This window comes from Mercenaria mercenaria, unplaced genomic scaffold, assembly GCF_021730395.1.
Source record: "Mercenaria mercenaria strain notata unplaced genomic scaffold, MADL_Memer_1 contig_1074, whole genome shotgun sequence".
Lineage (NCBI taxonomy): Eukaryota > Metazoa > Mollusca > Bivalvia > Venerida > Veneridae > Mercenaria > Mercenaria mercenaria.
Window position 1 is genome coordinate 19,934 of NW_026459045.1, and position 19,800 is coordinate 39,733.

Consider the following 19,800-nt stretch of genomic DNA (forward strand, 5'->3'; position numbering starts at 1 on the left):
AGGCGTTTTGATCAATTTAGCATATTTTGCACATGCAGGGCATGTGTACTAATATGCACGTGTTCATGAACATTTTTAGCATTACTGACGAAAGTCCTACTAGAAAAACACTTATCATCGTGACATTGACACAAGAGCAACGCGCCTGGGCTGTCGGAATTATACAACAAAATTCAAAATCGGTTACTTCTGAATTAATGAATTGTACTTGGTTTAAATGTCGCCAAAAGAACGCGGATGGTAAATAACCGACGACTGAATGTTCTTGTAAACTGAAATAAGGTTACAAATGGAAATAACCATCAAAGTAACAGCTACAAACAAATAACGTCAAAATTCTTTTGAAATTGCAAAAATAATTACACACGTGTCGTAAATGTGTCCTAGCTAGCAACATTCCGGCAGATCGATCGCATTGCTGTTAGGTCAATTTCACCATGATATGTGTTTTTCTAGTAGGCCTTTCGTCAGAAATGCCGGAAGTGTAAATGAACACATGCATGCTGGTGCACATTCCCTGCACGTGCAAAATACCTTGTATTAGGCAAAACGCCTAATGCGGTTACTTTGACCAAGAGTCGCCAAAAATAAATAAATAATTAGATGCAGTACATATTCAAATGTCGCCATATAAAATTTCGTGAAAATACATGCATTATTAACAAAAAAGTAATACAAATATAAACCGACCGATTAGGAATTTTGTTCAGTGTACATGTGTGATGGCATGACTCTTGTGTTTGAGTGCAAAGTAATTGTTGCTACGCATTTGTGATAAAGCATCTGAAACTGAAACAGAATAATTTGATTAAACGCCTATTTTTATACAATGATAATTATATTCAATGGCGTTGTGCATAATGATAATGATAGTTTTTATTACAATATTGATAATGACAATAATAACAATAACAGCCTTATTGTAACAAACAGTCATGATCGCACCCCTCAAATTGAGATCATTTTACAAGTGTTTGTAGCATCTGATACGCCCAGACAAGCTGCATATAGAGGTCCAAACCTCCGGTTAATGGTGCCACTTAAGAGGTTATCATTATAGCTGGTTCAAATATATAATTTGTGTTAAATCCCCGGATGTTCAGTGCATGGACAATGTCTCGGCAAATCACTAGGACGGTATATTTATTATGAAAAAAGTAGCAGACTTTCTCTTGCTTGTGATTTCGTTGAAATATATAGTGTCTTGTAAATTAAATGAGAACTTCTAAGTACTAAACTCTCATGAAAAAATGTCTGAATTGGTCTGAAACTGGATCTGAAATTAAGCTGAATTTTGAATGAAAGTGTCTGAATATATGGTCAGAAATCATGTCTGAATTTTTCCTTAAATTGGGACACTTTGAGACGAATTCAGCCAGTTTTCAGAAATATTCTGTTACCGGAATTCAGAACTGTTCAGACTTTTATCTGAAAAAAAATAAGCCAAAATTCAGAGACGTTCAGATTGTCTGAATTTGTCAATAAAATGGAACATTTTCAGACGAATTCAGCCAGTTTTCAGAAAAATTCTGTTAAGACTACACCTGAAAATCTCGGCCCAAATTCAAATACTTCCAGATGAAATTTTCAAATATAATTTGTGTTGATTTGAGTACTGTCATGTTATCTTCTACTTTTGAAACATTTGGGTAAAAATTATCTGATCAACAACAGACAACAGATGATCACAACATTACTCGTCTAAAGCACTAGAGCTCAGGCGACTAAAAGTAAATTGATTGTTTATAATGTGATATCAAAATTGTGAAAACTGATGACAGTTGTGTCTTCACAAAACTATTGGCATTTACTGTCAAAAACAGATTAAAAAGTACAAACTATACCAACTTATTCATTTCTTCAGCATTTAAATGTGAAAAAATACATACTGCAGCTGCAAATAATTATGAAGAACAAAATAGAAAAACCTACATTTTTTCGCCAAAACATAGTGCTCTGTGAAATTAACTCATTGTGAAAATTACAATCTTGGCTTTCTTAAAGTCTGAATTGTACAGAATATTGTATTACCAGTGTATAGCTAGTGTTTTGTCAGTATCTGGTTTTGAATTATCAGTAAATTATAAAGTAAATTTAAATCCAGCGTTAATATTATTGTCAGACATGAAATTCTTACCTGTGCAAAGTTATTTGCCGTTTTAGTGCCTTGATCTACCATGTTTGAACATGTTTAAATTTATTTCATTCCTTGTTATTTTTATAGCATTACATAACAACTGCCTCTGCCCCTTTTGATTTATCTTGCTTTAGCTCTGGGTTTAAAACATAGGAACCTTTTTTGTAGGAAAATATATTTCTTGAATAATCATGGTTGAACATGGTAGAACATTTTTCTGATTGCTTGCTGCATCTGAGCACTACATCAGTTTTAATTTAGTTCTGGCTGGTTTAAGGATTAAAACATATTTGGCAGAAAATAAAGATTATGGCATAATAGTGTTGATGGTTGAACATGTTCATAAAACATGATTAGCTAACATGATTGTGGATAAAAAACATGTTTCAACATGTTTTAACATAATTAGTCATTTTAAAATCGTGATCCATATTCGCTATGGAAAGTGTCCACAGTCTGCCACATTGCCTAACCTATAACACACACTATCCATTGTAATGCCAGTAAGGTCAAACGTTAATTTATATATGTTTAGATTAAACCAGTTAACTTTATTGTTTCATCTTGGTCATAGAAATTTTTTACAAATATGTCTGATAATTCTGACAAACTCACATGACTGAAAAATTCAGTCTATTGGCACTAAGAAAAACTCAGTTAAAAACAGTTATCTGAATAATTCATAATTTTTTATTCATACACTTTCAGACATCTAAATAGTTAATATTTCATTCAGAAATATTCGGCAAATATTCAGAAATGTTCTGACAAACTCACATGACTGAAAAATTCAGTCCATTGGCACTCAGAATAATTCAGATAAAAAGTCATCTGAATAATTCATACTTACTTATTCATACACGTTCAGACGTCTAAAAATTAATATCTCATTCAGAAATATTTAGCAAATAATCAGAAATGTTCAGTTACTAAAATGCTTGATTCAGAAATATTCATATAGAAGAATTTTAGGCAGAATTATTCAGTATGAAATCTGATAAATTCCGAAAACTTCAAACCGATTCAGATATACTTTTTCACGAGGGAAGGACGGTCAGTCACAGACTCTCTTCTTACCATCGGCGTTTACTTAGTCTTATTATGCCACTATTTTTCATTTTGGACCACGTACAGTTACATCGGTACCGGATCGTTGCATATTATATTAAGCTAGAATCACACTGCCCCGGATAGGCTTGCGGATGAGTTCCGGATATCCATCCCCGGATGCTCCGGATGTGTTAGGGAAAAATGGGCGTTGCGAATTTGTTACGTTATAAATCTCCAAATCAATTGCAATAGTACCTTAATTAATTTTATTAGAACCGGAATAAAATTGTAATAGCTCGTATTATTTCACCACAATGATTGTCTTCCGTACAGCTACCATCCTTTAAGATCTGTTACTATCTTTTCAGAACTGTAAAGAATTTATTATCCGTGGCAAAATTTTGAGCATGTACAAAGCTTTGCACCCTTGCCCTCGAATGCCCCCGATTTTTGAACGGATACACCGGATGACTTACGAATGAGTTAGGAGTTCTACGGATGCGTAACGGGTGCTATCCAGAACTCATCCGCAAGCCCATCCGGGGCAGTGTTATTGTAACTTTATCAAAGACAATGGTTTGTTGACAAGTTTTATTAAATTGATAATATATTAGAAACTTACATCATTCAGAAACAGCCGCGTTCACTTTCGTATTCTTTTCTTGGGCCGTTGTATCAACCTGTACGTCTAAAACATCCACAAAAAATATTATATACCTTTAAGCAAATGTCAACATTTTCATTTTCTTTGTAAGCTCGTATATTGAAGCAGTCTCACTAAGGATAAGTGACTTGTGTTTTCCTTGACAATTATATTTTACTCAACACATTTATATGTAAGAAATAATTTATAGCAAAAGTGTGCTTTAACACTATTTATGCACGATGGGTGGTTATACGTCTTTTGTAATAATTTCACGAGGGCGCAGCCTGATTGAAACTATTTGTACGACGTATTACCACCCGAGTGTATAAATAGTGTTAAAGCACGGTTGTGCTATAAATTATTTCGATTCTAATATGCCCTTTATCTAAAACAGTAGATACAATATAGAAGCGCTCTTTCTTGGTCGCAACAAAAACTTTGACGTCACCGCACGTTAACGAGCTGTTATTCTAACTTATGAGTGTTTTAACAGAGACAAGCATATTAGAATGAAAGTTAAATGCAGTCAGTTTCTTTCAGTATATGTAAAACTGAGCAGTATATTTGAAATGTGGCTGAATTGAACATAATATCAGATGTAGTGGAAAGAACTTGAAAATAACGAAAACCTTTCCATTCCATTAAATTGATGACTTCTTGCAAACAGTTCAGCTTTTTAGTGTCGTCGCCATTTTAAGGTTCTATTATTTCTTAGGAAATAAATTTGTTTTATAATGGATTCTTTTTTGAAGGACGTTTATATGGCAGGCTTTGTTTACTCCTGAAACAAATGTGAATGTGTTTTTGTGAATTTACAGGGTATTATTTCTGTAACTAATAGTACAGATCATGAGAAAACGCCGGAGATAAATCTTCGCATAACTGCAAAGGACAATCCACTGAACGAGAAGGTGCAAAAAAGCAGTTTCATCACTTTGAGGGTTTTTATTGACGACGAGAATGACAACAGCCCAACATTTGTTAAAGATGAGTACTCTGCAAGCGTGGCGGAAGACAAGGCTGTCGAATCAGTTGTAATTCAAGTCACAGCAAAAGATGCAGATGAAAAAGATACAAACAATTCAAAAATTAATTACGAGGTAGTGGACACACTTAACGGCAAATTTTCTATCGACCAAAATACCGGAGAAATAAAAATCAATTCTTCGCTGATCGACTTAGTAGGCAGTTATCAATTACAAATCATGGCCTTTGACCAAGGTAATCCTCAACTGAATGGAACGACATTTGTTAACATAAATGTGACGGACAAAAATAGACACGCTCCTGAAATTGAAAATTACTTGACTGAAGGAAATGAATTGAAAGTTTATGAGGTAAGCGTACCGAGTTGAAATACGAAAAGACTTTATTCTTTGTAACTGTTAGAATGCATTATTTTCTGTTCAGTTTTCTCCCTGATTATATCAGGAATATACTGTTCTTGCAAGCTAAACACTATCCTATCTGTAATTTTAATATATGATTCCGAATACTAAATTGTACACATATTGTGGTTTTTCGGCTTAACAGTATATGTGAAAGCTTGCAGGTTCAGTGTGTATTGCAGAAACCTTAAACAGCCGTTAAATTATTTTTTAAAGTTTTTAATGGTTTGACTTTTAGAAAAGTGTCTTTTATAGGCGATATACATTCTCCGTCATCACTTCTTTCAATTATGGAGAAATAGACGTTTTTGTTCAGGAATATTCCATATATTCAGTCAGATGTTTAAACTTTGAAAGAAGCTGTTAAACGTAAAACTGAAATGTTTCACATACATTACAGTGTCACAAAATGCATACTCATGTATCAACGGCATGCAAGTTTTGTCCATATTTCAAATGTATTTGAATTACAATAATACTCAAACAAAAAATAAAGGCAAGTGTATACTTAGTTTTCGAGTAATTGTTTAGTCAAATTGCTTGCCGTACTTATATTGAGTTGCTAAACATAATATTATTAGCAATATACTGATATACATTCTTTTATATACATCATTATCTAACTGATACAAATATTGAATCCCTTTTATTTTTTACACCATTATCTAACTCATACAAATATTGAATCCCTTTTATTTTTTACACCATTATCTAACTCATATATATATTGATTCCCTTTTATTTTTTACATTATCTAAATAATACAAATATTGAATCCCTTTTATTTTTACACTATTATCTAACTCATACAAATATTAAATCCCTTTTATTTTTTACATCATTTTCTAATTCATGCAAATATTGAATCCCTTTTATTTTTACATCATTATCTAACTCATACAAATATTAAATCCCTTTTATTTCTTTTTATCTTAAACGATAAAAATTCAAGTGTGCTATGATATTTTACGAAATTGTTTAACTATTGTTCGCTAGACCTTTATTTTTACCCGAGATGTTTTTCAGTGTGCTGTTAAGGGTTCCGTGATACATACATTCAGTTACACAGATAAAGACCACGGTATGAATGCCGAAGCAACCTTCAACATTAGTGTACTTCAAGACAACGTAACTGGAGTTTTCAGTTTGACCCCTACTGGAGAGCTGAAAGTAGCGGGAAAGTTAGATGTCAATAAGAAAGCAAAGTATCAGGTAAAAATAAGTCAATTCAAAAGTATAAAGTTCACTTGTACTGTCAAGTATTTTGACTACAGCTCGACAGAGCACAACATGCTGAAGTTGAGCTTATGTGATCACTTACTGATTGTCATCACTTTCTTCACCTGATATCTCTTGAAACACAAATGTTCTCTTTGCTCCATCTCCAAAGAAGTTCAGAATATTCTAATTCGTCAAAACCACCGTACGATAGGGGCGTATAAGATTTTACAATTTTTGTATTTGTAAAGAGGGACGTAAAAATCGTCCTGATAGGAACTGCTGGCTTAGTTTCAAAATAATTCCAAAGGAATGTTTTCTGTTGACCCTCTGAATAAATATTTATAAAGATTTTCATTGCCGCAAGTTTTCTTAAATGTTTTCTTGTCAAAAAAAAAAAAAAAAAAAAAAAAAAACATTGGTAGGATCCGAAATATTTTCACAAAAATATATCATAAGTTATTATCTAGACAGAGAAAATAATATCACGATTTTACAACAAAAATATGACTACAAGAGCTGAAAAGAAACATTTTCTAACGATACCACCTTCTTTTCCACCGGTCTGTCTTTGAAAAAAACGCAGAATTTCTTTAGGGGTTGACTTTGCTTTCATTCATAATTTATTCAGCAGACAAGTTTTTTGTTATTCCTGTTTGGCTGTGAAACTGCGGTATGCGATTTACTGCGACCCTCTGGTTTACATATAAATGCCACAACGAGTAAAATTACAACGTTGACATATTTAAGTTATCTCTCTTGCAATTCATTAAGATTTGTAATGAGAGATCTGGAATAAAGCAATGTGCCTGTCAGATATGTTGGCCGTACATCAAAGCTTTCAAAGATACTGGATGGAAGCTAAATTATAAACAGACGGACGGCCACCGATACAATTGCATATAACGTCCATATCATCTCTTGGTATGACGTTGACCGTTACCATTGACTAAGAATTGGTCGATGATATTTTACTACTTTGTACTGATTAATTAATGTGATCTAACATTTTGCCTACTGACCTCATAGTTAAGATTATTAAAGAAAAGGTTTTTCTAGTCTAACAGACACTCTTCCCTTGGCCTTGCTCTCTGCTTATAATAAATAGAGCTTATCTGACCATGGACAATTTTCACGTCATTTGTTATGAATATAAATCAGGTCATTCTCAAAATATCGAGCGGAAAATGTTTTCTGTACTTACATTTACTGTTAAAGGATCCCAAGTTTTGGGATTTTTAAGATGTTAAGTGGAAAATGTCGCTGTACTAACGTTTTGACCTCCTAATCGCAACGTCCCTTTATTGCTTATGTTAATGAGCAGTACGATTGTGAAGTTTGGGAATTGTAAGTCAAAAGATTCTTTAGATTTTGAGCGGAAAAGTTGTCTAAGCTATATTTAGATAATGTCGCACGGTCCCATAATGACTAATCTATGCTTTTAAAGGACCCGACAAAAATATTAATTACGACCAGAGTTGTTACAAAATACTGCAAACACTAACAATTCCTGTCCTCCACCTCCTCCTCCTCCACCACCACCTCCCTCCACCTCCACCTCCACCTCCACCCTCCTCCTCATCGCTCCGCCTTCTCCTCCTGCCTCCTCCTCCACCTCCTCCCTCTTCCTTTTCTCTCCCTTTTCGTCCTCATCCATCTCCTCCACCCGCCTCTCTCCCTCCTCTTGCTCCACCTCCTCCTCCCACACCATTGCCCTCGAAATATTCCGTGTTGATGGCTAAAATCCTGAAGTCAGAATGATATTTTGTCTGACGAAAGTCTGTATGGGAATTAAGAGTATATAGTGAGTAGGGTTTTATTGCTTATCCGATCTTATTCTAATTATTAGACATACAGGTTCTGACTGGAATAAACTATTATTTCTATATTTAGTACCCAATCAAAAGCGATAGGAATGACGGGCGTTACTTAAAATATTCCCGATGAAAAGTATATAACAGCGCTTTCGTCAGACAAAATATCATTCTGACTTCAGGATTTTAGCCATCAACACGGAATATTTCGAGGGCAATGGTGAGGGAGGAGGAGGAGGAGGGAGAGAGAAGGGGTGGAGGATATGGATTAGGAGGATGAGGGAGAGAAGAGGAGGAGGGAGAAAGGAGGAGGGAGAGGAGGGGAGAGAAAGGAGGAGGACGTGGAGGGAGGATGAGGATGTGGAGGAGGAGGGAGGTGGTGGAGGGAGGATGAAGAGGTGGTGGAGGTGGAGGTGGAGGAGGAGGGAGGTGGAGGGGGTGTTAGTGTTTGCAGTATTTTATAACAACTCTGGTCGTAGTTAAATTGCCATTTGAGTTACACGCGTGTGATTTGTAATGAACAATCAGAATGCATCGTATCCAATCAGAACACTGTTGCGTATTATTTTGATCAGACCGTCGCCTTGACTTATTTATGATCGTCGAAATTTATTCACTGTCATTTTGGACATCAAAGTATAAGGAACTGCGTGATTAAATATGGGTCCAAAGATAAATATTGCTTCCAGTTTTATTGACAATAAGTACGTATTCTTGCAACGTTATTGTCTCATTATTTATCTAAATATAGCTTATGAAGTAAAGAATAGATTACTCATTATGGAACCATATCATCTAAATATAGCTTATGATTCAATAACGAAGACAATACGGTAATTAAATATTTTGTCGGGTCCTTTAAGAGCATAGATTAGTCATTATGGGACCGTGCGACATTATCTAAATATAGCTTATAACGAAGAGAATATGGTAGTTAATATTGTCACGGCGCATATAGTAATTCCTTAAGCTGTCGTATCCGATTGGGTGATTTTAACGTCATTATCTATTTATAGTCACACGAGTCTAAACATGTTCTTAGAATTATTGAATGGGATACGCGGTAATAACGAACGTTACATTTTTGTCATTGTATAAACGACTCTGATCTTTCTCGGGGGTCTACAGTTGTACCTTAACAACCCGATGCCGTAGTTAAAGGTTTTTTGTAAGTTCCACGCGATTTCCGCATTGTTTTACCATATCGGGTTCATTTAAACATGTTTTGATGGTGTGAAGCATTACGTCACTATCGAAAATTATGGACCCGTTGGTATAGTACATATCCGAATGTTTTGCTATTAAAAACGCTGAACGTTGTTTTCATCGTGAAATGTATTGACGGAATAACTTAGTTGACCGATTACACTTTATTTTTAAGCCATTACGCTATAAATACATGTATGAGTAATATGCCTTAAGGTCGTCATCTGCTAATGAAAAACGAGATGACGTCATACTGATCCCAAATTGGCCCATTTACTACTTATATAATTTGTCTATGATATCGATTGTCCGATTATCTCAGTTGGTAGAACATTTGACTTGCAAGCAGAAGGTCGCAGGTTCGAGTCCTGTATCGGGCTGCACATTTTTCGCTCCTATTACAGATGTTTGTGCTGTCTTTGTGACCTTGACTATTAACTCTTTGACTTTATGAAATTGGTATTTAGTTGCTGCATTTTGGAAATACATATATTTTACTTTCGTTTGGTGGGTTAAGGTATTTTGAACGTATTGAGCAGAAATAATTTAAGAAATAATAAGTTCCCAATCGTGGTTTATCGTAGAATAACACGTGTTTTGAGTTCTAATGCGTAAAATATATCACAAAGGCCGTAGGCCTGAGTGATATATTGTTTCGCATAAAGACAAAAAAACTCGGGTTATTCTACGATAAATCACACTTGGGAACTTGTTATTTCGATTCTAACACGACATACTAGTATCAACAGTGTACGAAAAAATGGTAATTACTTTTTACGACCGTGCTACGCACCTGGATCGAATGACGTCACTGCACGTGCATGGGTTATTGCAGAATAACCCGAGATAGATTTTGCTCTACAAGTATGTAGGTTATTTGCTGGTCATGTTATGGTGTATTTTAACAGTCACTTTCACAGTGTCCTTTGCCAAACAAACCTCTACATCATTATGGGTCATTCACTGATTATTTGCCATACAACTGCCACATTAAAGAATCATAGGACAAACGGTCTTTGAGTGCCCATGGGGAATATGTGTATCAAGTTTAAAGATCATTATTTGTCATAGCTTTTAAGTTATTTGGTGAAAACGAAAATTTTACCGAACGGACGGGCGTCCGTACATAAAGTACGTCCCTTAGGTCGTACTAAGCGTATGTATTGACGATAAAATGAAGTCAAAATGAAGTGCTTTAAAGAAACAGATCGTGACCGAAGTAAAAACAAATTAGGTTGAACTTAGTCTGAAAATAAGTGGTAATTGAATGTGGAGCATCTCTCAGGATCTCTGCAGTACCTTGGTCGGTGTTCTGTTATACAGTTTACAATACAATAACACAATGCAATGCGTTTTATTTCGGCATTAATCAATATACAGTTTATAGTCACATATGAAATATTGGTCAGCAAAATAATTATATTCAGAAACAAATCTTATCAGAAGCACAATGAAATCTAGCAAGTGACAAAAAAGATACAATTTACACAGTATTTTCAGATTTTATCAGAGTCACAAGAAAAAGGTAGAAATAGTTACAAATTTTTGCAATATTATCATAAAATTTTGTTCTGTAATACAGCAGATACAACAGTTACAAATTACTAACTGTTCTCAGAAAATTATCTGATCTTCAGTTGTTGACACATGAATCTAACCAAAGATCCAAGAAAGCAAGACGTAATGACAATGTCTTTTTAAAGTGCGGGATAAATTTTAAATCAGCTTGGTGTTGTGAAAGTTCATTGAAGTTTTATGAAGATCGCTTAGAATCAAAGAATTTAGCTTAGCACACAATTAACAATATTAGTTGTATTGAGGTTATAGGAGTTAATTAAATGTTTTACACTTTAAACCTCCTACATGTAGCACTGAATTAAGGGTGTTCTATCATAAAATATAGAAAATTGACACTACTGTCCAAAAGTACCGCAAATATAATATAAAAGGCTTCACACCTGTAGAGGTCTCTACACAGTTTTTATTGTACTTTTAGCAAGTGTAAATATTGAGTTCTGCTCAACCCGGGGCTAGAGGGCGTGGGCGGTAGTACCAATTTCCACTACCGTCCATGAACCGAGCCTGCAACATTTTCGTTTTTGTCGTGTTGAGAAACATGTGGAGTTTCCACCTTTTCTATTTCACAATATTTGTACGTAAACCGATCAATATCTTTACTCATTCTTCACTTTTTATTTGCAGTTTGGTATTGTTGCCACCGACAAGGGAAATCCGTCATTAACTTCCGACATGATGAAAATTTCAATAGTTCTTATTGATGTTAATGACCATTTGCCGTCGTTTAAGCTGCCTAACGTTAGATGGTCAATACAGGAAAACACGACGTATAAAGATTACATTGGTACAGTGACTGCAGTTGATGAAGACAAGGATTCTGAACCTTGTTATAATATCACAAGTAAATAACTTAAATCTTACAATAACTGTGAACAGTTAACATAGCTAAAAGGCATGCGCCATTTCAGCCTATAACATAAAAGCTATATTTACGGTATAAAGCTGAAATTAAAAATAAAATAAAATTGTTTAATGGCTCAATTCCATAGCTTTACGCTTAATATTTATCGAATCTTTATTTTTATATTGTTTTCTTATTACAGGTTCCAAATGGGAAGACAGTTTCCGTGTCAACAAAAGCAATGGGCACATTTTCAGTGTAAAGCAACTTGATCGCGAACTTACGTCATTTGTTTCATTTAATGTGACCGTTAAGGACTGTTCCATCTCAAAGAACGTTTCCGAAGCCTGTAATAAAACGTCTACCAGTGAAATTGAAAAGATGAAACAACAGACAAATGACACTATTGAAGTAACTATTGATGTACGCGACACTGACGATAGCCCCCCAATTTTTAAACAGAAAAAAATAGCTACTGGAATGCGTAGAAACACACAGGCAGATGCAGAACTCGGGCTCAAGTTGCGAGTAAGATTGGTTGTTGGTTCATTAAGTGATTATGCACGTTTGATTAACCAGTGACGGTCTAACGTCATTTATCCGGAAAAAGTTAGATAACGTCTTGTAGCCGTTTGATGTAAAATGATTCAAAACAACACCATAAAATGAATAGTAAATAAGAACTACAATCGACATTTGGCAGATCGTGGTATATTGTGGATACAAAAGTATACATTTTGTTTTACCATATGATTTGAAATGGAAAAATCAACAACTCTGAAACGCTTCATTAAATTTACATAGTTTAACTTTTTCTAGACGTGAAAACAAAATGTCATCAAATGTGCTTATTTCCTGTAGAAGCTCATTATAATTTTTTTCAAATAATGTACAGTAAGTCTTAAACGGTCTGCACAACTCCTTATCTTTTCTATTGGTCGATGTTTGTTTCTCACGTGCAGAATTATCTTTAAAGAAGCTTATAGATGTGCTCATTTTACACAGAAGTGGAAATGTGGATAGATTACCTTAACTTATTTTCATCATATTAAATCCATTATTTTCTATTACTTGATCTTTACCTTGTCATTATGATCAGGAAGATTTAGAAACATATATGTCCCACTAGTTAAACTACCGATTTGAATTATTGAGCAACATCTGATTTATGACTATAACTATCGGTCCCTTTAGTGTCTGATTGACTGTTAAGTTCTGTCAGACTGGATTCCTTAATTAGAAGTACGGGTAAACTTTTTGAAATTTAGGACTGTTCATTTACAGTACATTCATTTATATATGCAAAATAGTATTCACGATTATATGTGAGGTTATAATTTGGCTTTGCTTCTTTCTAATTACTCTGTATGTATTTAAGAAAGTTGCTTATTTGCATATTTGAAATATTGGATGTTTCATGCTGCAAACAATACGTAACATTTGATTTTAGGGAATAAAGCAAATTTTGATTATGAAGTTTCCAAAATTCATCAATTCTAGGGTTTAACGCAATAATGTATTTAAAAAAATATATGTCTCTTTGTCTGTGGGTCCATTCATCTGTTTGCCTATTAATCATCCTTTCATTCTAATGTTACTTTAGAACGAGTCCTACATTAGTGACGCGGACACTCCTCAGAATGGCTACCTGTCCTGGACATTTTCGAACGAAGGAAATATAACTGTCAGCTCGGAACTACAGAGCAAGATCAAGCCAAACAGCGGCTTGAAGCCGTGTGGTGATGGTATAAATGTAAGTATCATGAATTACATATTAATTTATCAAGAAGAAAGTTTACAATGCAAACTTTCCTTCTTATAGATAAATCAAGAATCTATATTGTGAAGTTATTTCTCTATAGTGTATGATATTAAAACTAGTTTTGAAACTTACTAAAATACTTTTTGTCAAGTTTTTGATCATCTAGCATGCGATCAAAGCAAGCTGTCATAATCGAAACAAAATCGAAATTTTTTCTTTTTTACGACAACTTTTGCTTTTGAAAAGTCACAAATATGTACTGGAATGTTTAGGAAAATCGTTATCATGGAAGGAAATGACAACAAAAAGAAACTGATGTCTTTGTTGTACCCTGTGGGAAAATAGCAATTATTTTTAGTAAATAAAATCAATTTCTGTACCGATGTATTTCATCCGTTTTTATGCCCAACCATTTAAAATTACAAACTGTTCTCTCTCTCTCTCTCTCTCTCTCTCTCTCTCTCTCTCTCTGTTTGTATGTGCGTGTGTCCGTGCATGCGTTTGTGTGTCAAATGTTGAAATATACGGAAATACTTTCGCATTTAGTTATAGTTACAAATTAGATGAATTAAAGCTTCGAAACACAGCTATATATATATGTAAAAGAAAGAATACTTTAGATTTGATCATGAATTTTATCTAGAAGATCTTGATTTATTTCAGCATATCTTTTGTGTAACGATAAATGGAACAATCAAGAATAACAAATTATTCAGTGAAGATCTGTCTGGATTTTTCATTCTTACTGTAAAGGTTGCTGACAAAGGCGGTTATGACACGGCTGATATTACGGTACGTTAACGTTTCTGAGTCATGTGATTGTTTGGGAGCATTTTTGTATAATAAAAATCAATGTTAGCTTACTGTTACATTCAGAGTTTAACATATACATGTATATATGCATTAAGATATTTAACTTCATTTCAGATAGCCCGTGTTGTTTACATATTTACCACTATATATTTTGCTACGATATGGTAATTCTTACTTTTTTCATGACTGTACGCGATTTATAGTTGTTTTTACCGATGTTATATATTTGAATCTGTTCTAACCAACATTGATTGATGCAAACAGAGGGTGCCTAGTAAGAGAGGTTTTAAAATGAAGTATTCACAGCAGAACCGAACAAACAAGTTAGACTAGTCAGACTACGGCCAGTATAGTTTACTACAAGTGCCACTTGAACAAACCTATACTGACTGGAATTTTTTATTCTTTCTTGCATAATAAAGGATAAGATAAAAAGTTTTCCCTTTTCAGATTTACTTGATCAGTGACTCTCAAATTATCACAATGACCATCTTAAAAGACAAAGAAACAGTTTCATCGTTTAAGGATGACCTTTTAAGGTGAGGCAATTGTCATAAAAATCATGGTGAATTTATCCCTGGTAGTTTTATGTGAGACGTTGAAACATCTTGATGCTTGATTAGAAAACAATAGTCGTCGGTATTCGGCAGACAAATGTTTAAGTAATTGTACATAAACATGAAAAATGTACCTATTTGTTGACTATAATATTTTAGATGTGTATAGGTACACAACCATGTAATTCTGGGAACCATAAATAAGCAGTAGGTCGTTTACAGTGTTTAAACTTACTGAGACAGTAAAATGTATCTTGCTTGCATTTAGAAAATTTAATGAATAAGATTTTAAACCACATTTCAAAAGTCATAATTTTTCTCTTTTCTTCACAACTTCTGGAACGCGCCAAAACATACAAACGGACTGTTTAGGTGTCAAAAGAAATCTAGCAGAAATTACATGTTTTTTCTGAATGACTTTCAGAAGATGAATATTGACTGAAAAGCTATTGCGAATTGGAAACATTTAACCTCCACTAAAACAGTAGAAGCCCACAATGCATTAAAAACAATTAGGAATGATTCTTGTTTTGTATCATGTTCTTTGAAATTAGTCAAAAATAGATGTATTCAATTACTCATTCGAATCACTTTGCAAAGCTTCAATTTTCTGTAAAAATGCTTTTAATTTTTAGCACATTTGGCGGAACCTTGATTTCAATGTCTACTTTCTGGCAAATTAAGATGAATTGTATTCTTAATATCTTGCAAATTAATTCGAATCGAAACTTTTTTCTAATTTTTAGCAAATTAAGTGAAATCCTAGGGTATTCCGCTGTGTTTGACAGTCTTCAGGATCATTATGAAAATGGTGTACTAAACATTCAAAGGTATGAATGTTTGCTCCTTTTACTCATATTTCAGTCGCCATTTGTGTTGCGTTGAGATAATTTACATTACCCAACATAAACATATAATACCTGTAATTAGTGAATCTATTTCTGATAATTCAGAATTTATTGAATCTAGCTTCGCGGTTATTATTAGTCCCCTACTGGTTGAAAACCAGTTTCGGGGACTATAGGAATGCGCTTTTCCGTCATTCCGTCATTCTGTCCGTCCGCAATTTCTTGTCCGGTCCATAACTCTTTTATCCATGAAGGGATTTTAATATTACTTGGCACAAATGTTCCCCATGATGAGACGACGTGTCATGCGCAAAACCCGGACCCCTAGCTTAAAGGTCAAGGTCACAATTGGAGGTCAAAGGACAACAGGGCTTTTTTCCTGTCCGGTCCATAACTCTCCAATCCATGAAGGGATTTTAATATCACTTGGCACAATTGTACCTCATAATAAGATGATGTGTCATGCACAACTTTGAGACCCCTAGCTCAAAGGTCAAGGTCACACTTAGCAGTCAAATGTTAACATGGCATGAACAGGGTCTGTTTCGTGTCCGGTCCATAACTCTTTCATCCATGAAGGGATTTTAAAATTACTTGGCACAAATGTTCCCCATGATAAGAGGACGTGTCATGCGCAAAACCCGCACCCCTAGCTCAAAGGTCAAGGTCACAATTGGAGGTCAAATGTCAACAGGGTTTTTTTCCTGTCCGGTCCATAATTCTCCCATCTATGAAGGGATTTTAATATCAATTGGCACAATTTACCTCATAATAAGACGATGTGTCGTGCACAACTTTCAGACCCCTAGTTCAAAGGTAAAGTCACACTTAGCAGTCAAATGTTAACATGGCATTGAACAGGGTCTGTTTCCTGTCCGATCCATAACTCTGTCATTCATTAAGGGATTTCAGTATTACTTAGCACAGATGTTCCCCATGATGAGACAACATGTCATGCGCAAATGCCGGAGCCCTTGCTCAAAGGTCAAGGTCACCATTGGGGGTCAAATGTCAATAGGGCTTTTTTCCTGTCCGGTCCATAACTCTGCCATCCATGAAGGGATTTTGATATTATTTAGCACAAATGTGCCTAATAATGAGGCAACATGTCATGCGCAAAACCCGGGCCCCTAGCTCAAAGGTCAAGGTCACAATTGGAGGCCAAAGGTCAAGAGGCTTTTTTTCCTGTCCGGTCCAGAACTTTGTCATCCATCAAGGGATTACAATATTACTTGGCATAAATGTTCCCCATGATGAGACGACGTGTCGTACGCAACACCCAGAACCCTAGCTTAAAGGTCAAGGTCGCACTTTGAGATCAAAGGTCAATCGGATTTTTTTCCTGTCCGGTGTATAACTTTGTCGTGCAAAACAGGATTTGAATATCAGTTGGCACAAACATTTCCCTGGATGAGACAAAATGTTGTGCGCAAGGCCCCGGCACCAGGTCTAAGGTCAAGGTCATACTTAGAGGTTAAAGGTCAAATTCAAGAATGACTTTGTCCGGAGCATTTCTTCTTCATGCATGGAGGGATTTTGATGCAACTTGGCAGAAATGTTCACCACTATGAGGCACACTTTTTTTTAGAATTATGTCCCTTTATTTTACTATAAATAAATTATATTGTAACTTTTTTATTACTGGCCATAAGGAAAAATTGAGACCACTTTTCTGTGGTACAACATGCACGGTACATCCAAATTTTAGGTGTATTTTGATCTATCTCTACCTAGTAAAGAGTTTTTTTTATAGACTTGTATTTTATAGATTTTTTTCATTTTTTCATATTTTTTTTTGGGGGGGGGGGGGTGAAGGGGGGTTAAATTCATTTTGTTGTTACTATAAATATCTTTTATGATAACTTTTGATATATGCAAATTTTAATCAAAGTGCTTTGTTATATTATATTGTATATATAGTACAATATTGTTTATACATCATTGACAGATATCAGTTCATTATGTTATACTGCAGAAGAGAAAATTAGGTGCCTTCCAGTAGGGGACTTTGTATTGCATGGCAATACTTCATTCACTTGTTATACTTCATTTAAAGTTGTGTATATTCAATATTGTTTCTACATGTATTAATTGCATTACATACATTCTGGCTATTTTGTAGTTCTGAATTGAAATTTCACGTTGTTGAAAAAGAATCCCAGGCAGTTCTGTCGGGCAAAAAGGCCATAGAGTAAGATTTTAATCCATTATCCGCAGTTTATAAGAAAGTACCACACAAACAAAGAAGTAATCTAATGAAAAATACAAATAAAGGTAATAAATGGTAATAACAGTACAAAACTGGAACTAAACAGCTTTCTACCTTTGCATATGATTTGAACACATTTGATTTGATTCATACGATTCTTTTTTGCGTAAACAAACTCCACCTATAATCAGATTTAAAATTAATACCATTCTGCTAATTTAAGAACAGTTCTGAATAAATGAAATTTCCGCAAGTAATCATGTAAAATTTAATGTACATTTTTTTTTATTAATTTAATTTCAACAGCCTTTATAAAACTGCTTATCGGAACGTTCATGCTTACATTGTATTCATTTTTTTTTTTCAAAAGTATTCCAGGTATATGAATTATGATATACTTGTTATTTGAAATATGATAAAACAAAAATCTTCTTTTTATAGATTGTTCGACACACATGCAAACAACGGAGAGATGCTTGAACTACAAAACAATTACAATGTTATGAGAGTGTCTCAAGTGAGTGTTACTACCTCAATAACTATGTACTAATATTAAGTTATTTAACATCGTTCTGTACAATACGGAGATGAGATATATTTGGACGAGTACTCAGCTGAGAAAAGCATATTGGACGAGCCGCTGGGCGATCGAGTCCAGTATGGTTTTCCCAGCTGGGTACGAGTTCAAATATATCGCGTATTGTACAGTACAATGTTGAATAACCTTTTTATTCTGTGTCTATTTTATATTAGTTTAAATTAAAAATGATTCACTGAATATATTCAGTGATGATAAATTCCAACATTTTAAGATGCATAATCAAACTCTGTACATAGAGCGCCTACTTCATCCGATTTACATTCGGAACATTTTCATGCGTTTCGGGCTTTATCGTATGTTTAACATGGAACTGTTGAACCGTCCAAATACGGAAAAAATACAGGATTTTTGTACGCACGTGCGTCCAATACGGTAATATATTGTACGGTTACGTGTTGCAAATAAACGTTTACGATTGAATGAATAAAATAGATATTGAATAAATAAATATAAACCGTCTTAGCAAAAAATGTTTAATCAAGGGAGAACTTTCACAAGAGCGATGAAAGATCTCAAGATATGTTTGAATTAAGAAATAATTTATAGAAAAACAGTGTTTAATCACTATTTATACACGATGGGCGGTTATACGGCGGGCGTAATAATTTCACGAGGGCGCAGCCCGCAGCCCGAGTGAAATTATTTCGGACGACGTAAAACCGCCCGAGTGCATAAATAGTGATAAAGCACTGTTTTGCTATAAATTAGTTCGATTCTAATATGTTCTTTATTGTAAAATTTATATCAAATATGATGGAACCGTTTCTTCGCGCAAGCATGGCGCCTATAGTAGGTATTTGTTAAAACACGCCAGGACCGTAAACGGCAATACGTCTTGCGGCAGAATTCAGTTCGAGCGAAAATTATTTCGAATTATTCAGCAGAGCGAATAACTAATTCAGTATGTGTATAAATTAATCAAAATATTTGTGCAATGTGACATTTCGTTTAAAACATGTTATTAAGTAAAATATTTCATGAAATTTGAAAGCGCTATTTCTTGATGCGTACATGGCGCTAAATATCACGTTGACGTGACGTCAACATAACATCGTTGTGATGATAAAAGCATTGTTAGCCATATAAGAATACCTTATACATTATATTTAAGAAATAATGTATAGAAAAGTCG

At 34.4% G+C, this 19,800-nt stretch overlaps 1 protein-coding gene across 1 annotated transcript in view; it reads left to right on the top strand.

Annotated features, from left to right (window-relative positions):
• LOC128551421 (protein dachsous-like) overlaps positions 1–19,800 on the top strand; it is a gene marked incomplete at its 5' end in the record, with an annotated part of 40,158 nt that overhangs the window by 18,331 nt on the left and 2,027 nt on the right. Inside the window, 10 exons of the mRNA XM_053532271.1 lie at positions 4,652–5,170; positions 6,248–6,433; positions 11,662–11,878; positions 12,081–12,406; positions 13,482–13,631; positions 14,304–14,432; positions 14,904–14,992; positions 15,757–15,840; positions 17,981–18,049; positions 18,509–18,584. Coding sequence (XP_053388246.1) covers positions 4,652–5,170; positions 6,248–6,433; positions 11,662–11,878; positions 12,081–12,406; positions 13,482–13,631; positions 14,304–14,432; positions 14,904–14,992; positions 15,757–15,840; positions 17,981–18,049; positions 18,509–18,584 — 1,845 coding nt within the window. The remainder of the gene's footprint in view (positions 1–4,651; positions 5,171–6,247; positions 6,434–11,661; positions 11,879–12,080; positions 12,407–13,481; positions 13,632–14,303; positions 14,433–14,903; positions 14,993–15,756; positions 15,841–17,980; positions 18,050–18,508; positions 18,585–19,800) is intronic.